The following is a 14,388-nucleotide window of genomic DNA, read 5'->3' as shown; positions in this document are numbered from 1 at the left end:
CACTGCTGGCAATTTTATGTCATCTCAGCATTGAGGAAACTTTCTTGAAGGTCTCATAAATGATTCTCACATCAAATAGAACTTATTTCCTTCTTTTTGAGATTTGGAAATCCTCCCTGAATTGGAAAATATATTTCAGGGAGACACAAAGTGTAAGACAATAAACCAATCTTATGGTAACAACTAACCACCACATGCTAATACAGACTAATAATGAATTCATCCATTGAAGTTGCTGAGGTTTTCAAATGGAGATGTCTGTATGCCACTGAATATCTCCTGCTGATAATGTAATGAAATTGTTCTTTTTTATGATGGAAAACATCTCAGGAACCATATTGCTATCTATCACTGTAGAAGCAGAGAATAAATCTAGTTGAGAAATGCTTTTTTCAGTCAAAGTGCTAGAGCCCTATACTCATATAAAGGATGTTCCTATTCTGCCTTACGATAATTTCATGTTTCCCAGAGGTACAATTTCATTGACTAGATGGTGAGTATAGAAGTTCTCATGTCTAAGAAAGTTTTAACTATTTAATAATTTAAGGAATAGATGCATGAATTTTATAAGCCTTTATTTAAAACACAAGATGCCAGAGAAGTCAGCATGACTAAATAGATCTCTATTACCTTGAAAACAATCACACATTTCTCTAATTTATTCTCTATTTTAAAAGAGAAATACATATGGGATAACCATCAAATCTTATTATTTCTCACTTTTCATAATCTTTCATCACTACCACTCTTTATTGTTGCAATACTTGCATATGTGTGGGTGATGGTAGGGTTAAAATGTCAGCCTCTTCAACTGTCTATATGACAAATACAATACACATTTCTTGACTTTCCAGCCACAAGGCCAATTACAAGGCATTTACAATAAACATAATCAATTTTTTATTAATTTAGATTTTACTATTCTGGTATAAGCGCTGGAACTAATCATGGACAAGTATGGAGTTTTTGTACATAGGAGAAGAATATAGAATATATATATATATATATATATATATATATAGACATACACAGACACACAAGGTATATATAGAGTTACAACTAGGTATCTATGTATATGTGTATATATCTTCTATATGTAAAGAAGATATATATAAGGTATAGAAGATAGTCTTCATTACAAATTTGAATCAGTGCTCCCCTCAAATCTGATTTCAGAGTCTAAAAATCTGCTTTTGCCTGTTTGTGAACACAGTTTTGTAAGACAGAGGAAGGAACAGTAGTTCTAAGATTTCCCATTTTTTGTGTGTACCAGTTTCAGTGTGCATACAGAAGTCAGTTTTGAGATTTAGGACAACAGAAGGGAGGGAGAAGAATTTTAATTCCTTATAGCCATACCAAGAAGTGAAATTTAGTGTATGCTGCACATATCATCATTGTTTATGCAAAGTCAGGGACTGCTTAAAATTCTGTTTAAATATGAAACATCCTAAAATTGAAGTTATATACAGCTTTTTAAATTGCTTATTTTTCTTTATCTGATTGCTTTTTAATACCTGGGAAAGGTTGAAGGACTGAGATCAAAATCTAAGAATATATGAATCTGCTCTGTTCAGCTATTCAAAGCTAAAAGAAGATTTGCTATTTAAATTTATAGATTAGCTCTGAATGTTTAAACCCTTTTCTAGTTCTATTTATCAGCAAAAAGTATTAGTATTCAGTGCACCGTGCAAAATGCACAGCTTCATCTGCAAATAATACTGGAAAAATAGGTTCCAATTCAAGTGTGTTTAACCTAGGACTTGGTCTCAGCTTTTAAATTCTCAAGCTGAGCAAACACCAAAGACCAACATTCATAAAAAAGAAATCACTTTGATGTGTTTCTGGAAACCTTTTATCCATTGTCTGTAAACTGTCCTATTCTTATTAGTGGACAAAGAATGGCTTGAAAACACATAGTATATCTACTTACAAAATCTCTTATGAAAAAATGTTTGCACAGAGCTGCTTAAGATATGGGAAACATCCAGTCAAGAATAATGGCACAATGATAGTGTACAATTAAATTAACTGATCATAGCAGTCACTGTAAATGAAAACTATCGTAACACAGTTTGAATAATGCATAATCAATAGCAAACTTTGCAGGAACATAGTGGTACATGGTACAAAACCTTGTAGCAAACATATTTTAATATATTTTTAATACATTTTTAATACATTCCTGTTTTAGATTGAGTTTGGAATTTATTCCATACGAAAATTCTTTTCTCCCCAGGAAAACTTTCTGGTCTAATTTACTTTTATTTATTATGATTTAGTCTGCTTAGTATTACTTGATCAATATGAATACTATTTTAATGAAATAATGAGGACTATTTTGGCCATGTAGATTCTGCATTCTGGGTTTATCAGTTAACTTCAGAATTATTAAGAGGTACAAAAGTCAACATCTGCCTCTAAAACACTACATTACCAATCAAAAGAAAAAGAAGAAGAAGAAGGATAATACGAAGAAGTTAAGTCATTCTTCTGTGAAGTTTATTGGGCTTGATACAGCAGTCTTGTGAGCTATATGTGTAAGTTTTTCTTATAAACCCACATGCTAACCTTTAAGTGCTTGATCTTAGCTTTCTATTCTTTAATGTATAACTGCTCTGCACTTGTTTTTCACTCAGTTACTTTTTAAATTGTTATTAAAATATCTGAGGTAGATAAAGATATTTACTCATACATAGGTACATATGCCACACATATATTACACGTTTCAATAATCTATATAGGACTATGAGATTAATGCTAATTATAGTAAAAAGGATAAACAAAACCATGTACAACAAAACAGTCTGTGTGATTTGACGTGAAATTCTTTTCTCCATTGTTGAAGACATCAAAGTTGCACCAGGAAGACCCACATTAATATTTAGTTCATATTTTCTGTGTTACAGTTACAACTCACAGGTGAGATTAAAGATTTAGATCTTTGTCTGATATGAATCAGTGCTGTTCCACTGAAGTCACAGGGATTAATTTATACTTGTCAAGAATCTCATATTTTTATTTATATCGTAAACTGAGAAAAATATGGAGCTAACTGATAACACAATACAGGGAGATTTCCTCCTGAGATGTCCTACCTTTCTTTACCTTTCTTTTTTTTTTTTTTTTTTTTTTTTTTCCTGGGCTGATATTTATTCATGTGAAAAAAATGAATTGGACATACTCCTCTCTTTTTGGTTTTGCTAGGGAACAGATTTTATAAAAGGAGCATATGTTTGTTTGAAAAAATGCAATGCCAAATTCATGACAGGCAATTTGGTTTATAACGTAATTGGCTGAATATATGTTTAAAACTTTAGGAAGGCAATAAAAGAATATAACTTGAGGTCATCACTTTCTACAGGAGCAATATTTATGGATTTGATTCACCAGGCTTGCCTCTCATCAAGTCCCCTTTACTTGAATGAGAGACACGAGAAGTCTGTGAGTGCGACCTCCCTTACAAAAGAAGACTAAAGGAAAATCATTTACCTGATGTCAAGTTGTGATGTCGTGGAGCTTCTTTTACCGGCAGGACTCCTAAAGAGCAGAAGAAAGATGATAAATTAGTCTTCAGTTTCAGGCCAAAATACTTAATTTTTATTAAAAAAATGTTAGGGTTGGAGTCAACTAACTAAGAATCTGCATAAACCAGACTGTTTTTTAAAAGTGATTGTCAAATTAAACTATTTAAACACATAAATTTTATGTTGAGAAAAAAATGGAGAGGAAAACCATCCTTTTAGATATAAGTTTAGCAAACCTGCACCACTACAATTAACTAACTACTATCTTTTAAGAGAGTAGGAGTCCAATATACAAAGTTTATATGCAAATAGTATATGTACATTGTATACACAAGTATTCAACATGCATAACACCTAGGCACTTTTAAGAACTAACTTTTGCAGATCTTGCTCCAAATCTGCACTTCTATGAAAAATGCGTTGTCTTCAACCAATGTAGAGATGACCTTTATCTCTTAGACTACCAACTTAATAAATCAGTGTAACTTATTATTACTAATCAGCTTTATACGTATAGCAGAAACCATCTCTCTAGCTGCAGTTCTGTGTCCAACAGTTTAGTCAGCATATAGGGAACTGTGAAGTATATCAAATACGTAAAAAGCACTTCTCATTATCAACATGATATTCTACAATATGAAGTCAGTGATCAAAAACATCACATAAGCTATGGAAATGAACTTTGCACCACCTCACTAGGGAATCTGATGGCAGACTAAGCAGGGACTCCTAAATCCCTCATCTGCAGATAGTGCCTGGGACTAATGATGTAGCAGCTGGGGAGGGTCACGGGCAGGGCACTGCTGCATCCAGACTCGACGTCTTGGTGTAATCCCTGATACTCACATACAGAGGAGCCACTGGACATTCAATTATAGAGGATTTTTGTACAATTTCATCATTTGCCTTACAGGCATATATTTAGGAAGATTAACAAAACTCCTCATTCCAGCCTCTGGGAATAAAATAATGTTTGCATTTTTCACTGTTGTTTTTAGAGTTTTTCATCCTTTTATTACCTTTATTTTTCTCATGCTTCTGATGTTTCTTCTCAGTTGTTTTTTCTAGAAAGGAAAAAGAAAAGTGAAGAAATGTTCAAGGTTGGTAAATTGACTAAATTCTGAAAAGATTATTTCCTAGACTCTTCAAGTAAAATTATTTGAATATTAGCAAAAATCTTTCAGTGACTGTTTCAAAGAACAATGTATGCAAAATTGTAATCTGTTATTATTTTTATTGTGATCTTCTACGTACATACGCACATACAGAGCAACTTCTTACCCTCTTTTTCCTTAGTTGTCTTTGTTTTTTTCTGGGCTAGAGAGATACGCAAGGAAAACACATTAAGAGAGGCATAAGATATACGAGACTTTTAAAATAAGCACATGCTGATCTCCCTAGTAATTTCCCTGGAATTATAACTGGGATAAAGCTGTCTTATGGCATGGACCTAGGAACAGCTAGCTACTGTTAGTGGAAGTAGATGTTCTGGGCTTTCTGAATAGTCTTTGGAAATGGTCAGAATATCACTGATTATGGAACAGTTTGGAAACTCTTGATAGAGATTTCAGGTGGAAAACTACTGCCAGATTTTCCTAGCTAGTGGTTGCCAGAAGGTAGAAGCAGCATCAGGGGATCAGCTCAGGATCATGCTGCCTTTTGCTGGCTTTTGCTCTCTTTCCTTGAGCAGTCTCTACTGTCAAACAAAACAAAACAAAACAAAACAAAAAACCCTCCAAAACACACAAAACCCCTCAGGATATGCACCCAGAAGGACCTTTAGATCTATTAAGTATGACTATCCTTACGACCTGCAGCAGTAGATTGTGGTTTACTTATTTTATTTTTTAATGTATATGAATTTAGAACATGTGCATTTTCCTTCTTGGCATCTTTTTCCCTGCCCCCGCACAAACATGGACAGTTGGTCTGTGACTCCATTAGCTAGACAGACTGAAATTAAGTAAGGTGGATTGCTTCAGGCATCTGAGCCCATTTCAGTACTCCCTGTTGCGTACAGTAGAAATCTGGCAGGTTGCCTTAGAATTGTTCATTTTCACTCAATATGATCCAACCAGTTGTAATAGTGATTCCTTCAATGTCTTCTGGTGCATGTATTATTTGACCAACGCTAGCTTGCTCAGTGCTAATCACCTTCAAAACATACTGAAGAAGATCAACAGTGGAACTATAATAACCACCTGATCAGAATAGTCTTTGACTAGTACAGAACTGCAGTGCTGTCAACTGAGCAATGCTGGTTTACACTATTAGTGGTTAAACACATCATATAGTTCATCAGGGTTGGTATGTTCATTAATTCTTTCCATAAGACAGATCAGAGAAATGCACTATTTACCTGCTGTTGGGATTTCAGCTGCTAGTTCTTCAGAAAAACAATCAGAAAAGAAGATGGAAGGGAAAAGAAAGGAATATGAGGCTTAGTACCATGCTTTTTCTTGAAAAGTAACAGCTTAATAGATCTCTTTCATCTGCAACTTTTATACAGAATATTAATTTGCAAAGAAATGGTCTTTACAATGAACACATACACAGAATTTCACAGAGTTGAGTCCCACTCTTTGAAGTACTATAATCCAACATGCATGGTTCCTGCAAAAACAGCCACTGTGCCAGTCAAGCTTTCAGACAAGTGAACATTTAGAGATATTTTCAGACAAGCATTCAAGGTCATAGGCATTCGCTGTTCCAAAAAGTGTATTCAAATTTAATCTTTATCTCTGTTTTTTTATTATCCATACATCCCAGCCAAAGGCTCTGATGCTAACCTTAAATAGCTGTCATTCATCTCTGTTTAACTTTCTGCTGCATCATCAGTCTGCCTTGCCTTTTTAGTGTAAAAGGTCTTAAGAGCTGGAAAAATCCTGATTAAATGTTTGTACAGTACCTAGCACAAAAAGAAGCATTTCTCCTTGTGAGATTATTGTACCCATAATAACTAATCACAAGAGATTAACATTACGGTCTAGAAATTCCCTGGTAGAAAACATCATTTGCAATCACACAAATGAATGTGGGATCGAAGAATTTTTTACTCCTCAGTACTTCATTAGTCCCAGTTTTATTCACCCTGTTTAAAGAAAAGAGAAAGACCTCACTAGTCAGAGAAAACATTTATTTCTTGAACACAGAGAATAATAAAAAGAGCTATATCCTAGAAATGTTTAAAATGAACATGTTCACAAAGCATTTCAGAGTCTCCTCTGACTGAATTATTTCTGTATTTATTTCTTGCTGGGTTTTGGCTTCAGATGAATATGAGGTCCTACTGCTAATGGGAGCTTTCACCAAGGTGAACACCTTTCAGGCAAAATGTTTTCACTGGGATATCTTAGTCTGCAGTTAAGTGTAGGTTTTGCTAACACATCCTAGAAAACTCATTCGGGATTTGGCTCATAAAAGTCAGACATTATCAGTGAAGGACAATTTTGTTGCCATTTAACACTAATATTGTTCCTGTAATGTTTACATTTCTGCTCATTATCATGCTCATAGTTGCTGAAAGCATGGGACTTTGGCCATAGAACTACATCGGAATAAAGTTTGGTCAATGGCGAGTTTTTTGAAAATATCAGTTCACATATTCTTTGCATTGATTGCAAAACACTGCATATATTTCAGTATTACTTCCTATATGAGCAAGAAATGCCATCAGTTTTGTCCTCTGTTCAAGGTAATCGCTCATAATTTGAGAAATTTTAATCAGTATGCAGGGAGTACATTCTGAGTTTCATTAAAGCTTCAAATTTGATATAGGATCAATTGCTGTGAGAGAACCTCATGCTTGCTAAAACAGAAATAATGGAAATAGGGTAGTTTACTAATTGATTTTATGATTGCCTGCTAATTCTCCTAGCAGGTTGCCATAAAAAAGTATTTGTTGATAATTTGGGGACTCTTCAAACTCAGCTTTGTATTTCTGTTTACAGACTGTCTTTCACTTAATACAATCTCTCTTCCGATTTACACCTCATTTACCTTTACAATAAGACAGCACAGGATATAATGTGTGAATAAATTTGGCCCAGCACGAAGATATGGATTTATTTTACACTTCTGCTAGACCTGAGTTTCAAGGCCAATGAGAATTTTGTGTCCATGGCTACAGGTTTTGCTGATTTACATGATAGCTATCTACATATTTGCTGGCCATATGGTACACCTGGTTGAGAAATATATGAAGCAAAGCTATATAGAGCTCTAGAAATAAAGATGACTGTGATCCAACTAAGTGTTCTTTGAGTGGAGAAAAAAATAGCTCATGCTTAAAAGCTTGAAGTAGCTCCATTCAAGGATGGTTAGCTCAGAACAGACAGTGTAAACAAAAGTACTTTTGTACATGATCGTAATTCTACTTGATACTGTTTTTTCCCTTTTTTCCTCCTTTTTTTCTTCTAAAGGCACAGTTAACCTTTATTACCTTTTCAAACAGCAGAATATAGGTTCAACAATGTGGTACAAATATCCGTCTGCAAAGGTCAAGGGAAAATACCTTCACTATCTTCACTTTTATATTCACTATATCCCAGAGTAATATAGTTCTCAATATAAAAGCACTGTGGATAGTGATTTTTGCTTAAAATGATACTTATTTTAAAAAGCCTGAAAGTTATTCACTTAAGTCTCTGATGGTTCTGTATTACAAGAAAGTTCATTGTCAGGTCTCTCAGATAAACAGTTCAGCAAAGAAGACATAAAATGTCAGTAAATGGATCTCGTGATTATAAGACTGAACAAGTTTGACTAGTGGAATCAAATAGAGGAAAATTTGCATAAGATACAAACATGACAAAAATGGAAATAAAACCACCAACAGCTTCCACAGCAAATAATGATTTTGGAATAGTGACTTGAAAACTTAACACTGCAATTCAGGTTGGCAGAAGACCCTTCAGGGGGACATATACTTCAGATACTTCATTTTCCACATTTCCTCTTCGAGCTATGATTCAGGACAACATGGTGTCTTCTGTCAGATGTTAAAGGGTGGGTATTCATCCTGTCTAACTTTAAGCATCTAACACTGATGACTAAGTTAGGAAGCTTAATGGAACTAGCTTGCCTTGCCTCCAGGTACCTTCCAATGACAGTTTCTATGTGTGTGCCAGGTGGAAATAACTCAAAAGAGAAGGCTAACTAGAAGAGACAGTCCTCTTAAATCAGGCATCAACAGCAAAACATGAAGCTGGTGTGAATACCTATGCTCTTTGTGGCTCAGCAGTTATGGAGTATCATTGGCGGTACTGCTTACAGAGTAGGATGTATTGCTGCTAAGGGAGAAAGAGGGAAATGAGCACAAGGTCCTCAGAGTACAAAGCCTGAGAGGTGCTCCGGCATCCGAAGGAGGTAATGGCTCAGCGCCCATAAAGAACTGAAATATTATGGTTTGGTTCCTCATGGAGACACGTCTTTTTCCAGTTTACTTTTACAAACTGACAAGCTGGTTATAAACTGTTTTCCCCCAGGAAAAGAAGTGATCTCCTCCCAAAATGTTGTTGAAATCCAATTTTTCTGACTTATAACAACAGCGGGAATTTTTCAGTGGGTCCTTGGGCAGAGATACTGTTGCTGCTTTCCGTCTTGGGGTAGGAAGGGATCTGTGCTTCATATGGCTTGGCCCTGGCTTTGGGTCCTCTTTACCCATAGATTACTTCGTATCAGGATAACACAAGAAGATTTGGTCTTGTTATGCCAGGCATTGTACAAATATTTAAGAAAAAGAAAGATCCTATCTCATAAAGACTGCAGCTAATCCAACTGTGAAAACTGTAATGTTTTCACAATTGAAAGTACGCAGTGTAAGCACTGTCCTTCATGGAACCTATTATTACGTCTGATCACAGTTTGAAGTATGCATCCTGTAATTTCTTGCCACAATAAGCATGGATCTCAGTCTTTACCCATTCAAAAATCTTATTGTCCTTAATAAGTACATTATCTAATGGATTTCAGTGGAAATCTTTGTTGTGCAAGAAATTCCCCTTGAATTCTCCTTAAAACTCATCTAAAATTGAGATATTCCATTCTTCTCTTTAATTTAATATTGTATTTTATTAAAGTAAAAAAGGTATTTTTTAACAAATGCAAAAGAAATTATAAAAAGATTGTCTAATTCAGTTTATGCCACATTGCCATTTTATTACTTTTAATAAATGATGAATTTACATAATGATAAGTAATGTGTCCGTCTAAAATCACCCTAGCATCAGTCATACTACTATTATGATTTAATTTTATAAAAAGTGAAAATTACAAATGAACTTTGACTGTTGCAGCTTTACACTATTAAATTGCAAATGTGCTTGGTTTCAGTGTGCTCAGTTGTTTTTAAGACTGATCACAATGTAAGAATATCTGTAGTATAAGCAAGAAAACAGCATTATCTAGCATGACAAAATTACAAAAATGCAAACTGAGACAACATGCATCTGCAAAGCAAGTTTATATTCCATAAGAAACATGACATGACACCTACTTGCAGTTGGTTTTGATTTGGCTGGGAAGTAAAAAGAGGATAGAAAAATGCTCAGAACAGTCAGGTGCAGCATAATATTTTTACAGTGAACAATACTGTTATTTTTTCTTTTGTGTATTTACTGCATATCTAAACATCATTTTTAGAAAATTTATTGTAATTAATAACAATATAATGATAGGTAATAATAATAGGGATGTTTGGATCTACACATGAAAAATGCTATACCAGAACTAAGGATGAATAATATCAACAATAAGAACTGTTGATATATTAAATAAATGCTCCATATATTTCCTTTTACTGAGAAGCCTGGAGAAGACTATCTTTTTAAACCTAAGGTGATTTCTACACAGTGAAACTAAACTTTGTTGCTTCCTGTAACTGCAATAATTTGCTGTCTTGCACCAGAGAGATTGTATAGGAATTACAATATGCAGAAATGTTTTTCATAACTATGGATAAATACTAGGTCATAATTTGACCAGTGTAGCGTATATAAAATGCTTTGGAAGAATATGAAGTGTTGTTGGTCCTGACAAGTTGACTTGTGCAAGGAGATTAAGGAGGTCTAAATAAATGGCAGATATTCAAAAATAATTAGCAAAATAAAGCCATTTAGAACAAATAGCTTCAGATAATAGTTTTAATTCTTTGCTGGAATATCTCTTCTGATGTCAGTGGAATTACAGAGGCATGAATCTGACCTTTGATATATACCTTCAGAAAATGACAAAAGGCTTTACAAATACATACTGGGCTACATTAGCTATGATGTGACATGTCAAGGTCATCCTATACTGCAAAACAGTTTACAGTATCATGCTCTTGTTCCTTTTGACATTAGTCATATTCAAGCGTATTGTGCTATTTCTTTAAATGACAGTTTCAAATGTAATAAATGCATAAAATTCTGTGTCCCCACCTGGTTTTGTTGGCAGAACGCCTTTTTCATGTCTGACAGCTTCATGCTCTAGATAAAAGAAAGCATGACAAAATTGCCATCATATTTCTAAAGTGGGTTTTGTATGCTTTTTCTTTACCTAAGAAGGATTGCACGCATATTTTTCAGGAATCAACATTTATGTTCTATTGCTTCATGCTGTTATTTTGGAAGAAAGCCAAAAGACTAATCACTAAAAGATTGTTCATAAATGGATCTGCCACAAAGCAGCAAAGTTCAGTAGCACTGCACATTGCTCTACATATATAATTACTATTAATTTTACTAAAAGTTATGCATGTACCTTAAGGAAAGAGTTAGTTAATAGACGCTACCTTCAATTTCTAAAACGTGATTTATATCCACTCTCCATCTTTGAAAGGAGAATAGAGAGCAAACTCAGCAACCATTCGTTTGACCTTTATGTTGTCGAGTCATAGATACTTGAGCTGAATTCCCAGAGCCTTGAACACATCCTATTCTGTATGAATAAATTATATATCACAGTGGAAAATTAGAGACCTAGCACAGTTTTGTAGGCAGTGCACCTTTCTATTTCATAATTTTTACTGGAAATAATGAGAATTTATGTTAGGTTGTTGGAAACAGAAAGCACAAATAAGCTTAATTTTAAAAACAAGGGTCTAGTATCACATAATTTATAGCAAAGTCACACTTGCTTAAATGGAAATGAAAAAACCCATAGATCTCATAGCATAATTGCAGCAAGGCTAAATGCAGGCAAGCAAGGACCATAGCATGTTTTAGAGCTGAATAATCAATGGACAGCTCTCCTGGCCTTGTTTCCAGGTCATGCTACCCACAGCTAAAAATCTGCACACCTGTTTCTTTTTGAGCAACAAGAATACAAAGGTGGTCTGCAAAGTGGACAATGTTGAAAACATGAGCAAGCTTTGAAAAAGGGCAATGTGCTTCAGTGCTTCTGCCGTCTAAATTAATTCTTGAACCCCCAGCGACTGTGATTGCAGAGGAAGATATATTCCAGGAAATGCTGAAATTAAGACATGATTGGGAATTTCAAATGGATAAGAGTTGTATAAAATGGGAATTGAAACCTATGACTCTGATGAGTATTTTTTTTTCCACATCTGGGCTTTCCTGGGGGTGAGAGCGGTTTGGGTTGCAACTGAGCATCTTTTACATTTACACTTTATCTTTATATGTGGAAGGTATGAAGGTTATGGAAAGCTAACAAGCAGGCTGCATGGTAAGTCAATGTGTGAACTCTTTCTCCAGTCCTTTCTGACTGAGAAAAATTCTACATGCAGTTATACTAAAATATAATATGATGTGGTGATCTCTCTTTCTTTTTCTCTTTTTAATTCAGCAGAAGTATTCATTCCACCCAACTGATTGCTAAAAGCAATTTTTTAAAAACTTGTCACTCCTGTGTTAATTTTTTGTTGAAATTTGTGATATGGCAAGCATAGAATAAGTCAACTCCTGTACTAAAGCAATTAGTTATGGCAAATGGAATGGACTATTAAATAGCAATGACACACAATATGTTAAATAAAAATAATGGAAGGCATGGGGTAAAGACATTATAGATTTAAGTCAAATTATAAATGACTATGAAAAAGCTACCATATGTTAAAATCAGAAAGCCACACATATCCCACTATATTACAGGAATTTTCTGATCAAGGTAGGTACCACGTACTTGCTGGCTTTGGCTGGACTACAGAAGACAAAAGAAGGTAAATTGTAATACGTAGATACAAAGAGAAAACAAATTCTAAACTTTTTAAAATTCAAATATTTTTCTAGTAGTCAGCTCTCACATTTTTTTAGGTTCCTTCACTCATGTAAAAACACAAGCATTCAGGCTCTTAAAATGTAGATAGACTCTGACATGTTTAGACTGCCTCTACTGAAATAATGAAGTATTTTGGCATTTAACACAGTAATGTAACTGTGTGAAGGAGAAAAAAATTCAGTCAACAGTTGATTCAAAATTTTGGGTGTGATTCAACTGACTTGCAACATTGAGAACATGCTGCTCTAACTCCAAGCTTATTACAGACAACTCTTTTTTAATCAAGGGAGAGTAATGAACAGCTCCAGAGGATAATTCATATCATTATAAAATGTTTGTTAAAGGGAGATGGGATGACTTACCTTCTGCTTCAACCTGCCTCTTTAAAGCTCAATAAGTACCATTTTGAAAGTTTACAAGTTACTTTTGTAGTGGCTTATGGTTGGTCAATTTGAAACACTAGATTTTCAGTTTGATTTCAATAAACAAACAAACAAAAAAAAACATGGTCAACCTATCTGAAGCACCAGAGTTGAATAAATCTTAGAAAAAATGTCAAGTCATGAGATTTCTGGCTGCTTTTATTTTATTTTTTTTTCCCAGCCACTGAGAATATATATGCATAACAGCAATATTTGTGATAATTTGAAACATCTCATTTTCTTCAAAAACTAAAAAAGAAATTTAGCTGAACTTAAAAAAACTGTGAATTTAATTGTGAAAAAATCTTTAGGTTCAAAGATGTTATTTCTTCCTTCCCAGACCTGTTTGCCTACTACTAATTGCTAACTCATTAAACACTCAGTGACAAATACATTGCAGTATTTTGGAGTAATTTCTCCAACTCAATTAACATAAGCATAATTTATATGTTTTTGAGCAACATACATCAGTTTACAATTAAATCAAAAAAATACCAAGTACTATTTTAAGTGGATATATGGCTAGATTGTTATATGATAACACTTCATGGTAAAATAATAGATTATCATGTGGGTTCTTACAAAAAGTAATAAAAAGCCACAGATAATATAAATCACAGCTAGAGACAGCACAATACTATTCTGTACAGCATCCATTACAGTACTCAGGCAAAGGAAATCACATACCATATAAGAATAGGAGTGAGGTGGTAAATAACACAATTCATTTCAAGACAAAACAGATCCTTATTTTATAAAAAAAATCATTATCATCATCATGAAGTGATATTATAATCTGTTGATCTGGCATCATTGTTCATGATTTGGCAATCTTTCATTTCATATTTGGATTGAGGCTTCAGTGGAGATCAAGAGGTTGATATCTAAAGGAAGCCTTCAAGATGGCTGCAGACAGTCAATGACGATGAGAATGTTTTAATCCCTGAGGTGACTCTGCAGGGCTTCTGTAATAATCAATGTTACTTGAAACTTTTCTGTCTACATTATTATTACAAAACCTACATGGTCTAAATTGCAGAAGGGACCCAGATAGCCAAAGACTTTTGACCCATGAGAAATCCAGTTTAAGATCTAACCAAGTCCCAGACCCAACTGATTCATCTTCCTGCCTCACTCCCTTCTTGTGCACTGCTCCCTGTGTTGTGGCACAGAAACTACTTGCAGGCATGTGCTGTAAATTCAGTTGCTGGAAAAATCTGAGA

General features: G+C 34.3%; 1 protein-coding gene across 1 annotated transcript in view; it reads right to left on the bottom strand.

Annotated features, from left to right (window-relative positions):
• Positions 1–14,388, bottom strand: part of TRDN (triadin) — a 241,172-nt gene that overhangs the window by 18,366 nt on the left and 208,418 nt on the right. The window contains 7 exon segments of the mRNA XM_062573067.1: positions 3,490–3,537; positions 4,544–4,588; positions 4,806–4,841; positions 5,884–5,910; positions 10,021–10,041; positions 10,946–10,993; positions 12,648–12,665. Coding sequence (XP_062429051.1) covers positions 3,490–3,537; positions 4,544–4,588; positions 4,806–4,841; positions 5,884–5,910; positions 10,021–10,041; positions 10,946–10,993; positions 12,648–12,665 — 243 coding nt within the window.

This window comes from Rhea pennata, chromosome 3, assembly GCF_028389875.1.
Source record: "Rhea pennata isolate bPtePen1 chromosome 3, bPtePen1.pri, whole genome shotgun sequence".
Lineage (NCBI taxonomy): Eukaryota > Metazoa > Chordata > Aves > Rheiformes > Rheidae > Rhea > Rhea pennata.
The sequence above is the reverse complement of the archived record's forward strand: the minus strand, read 5'-3'. Positions and strand labels throughout refer to the sequence as shown.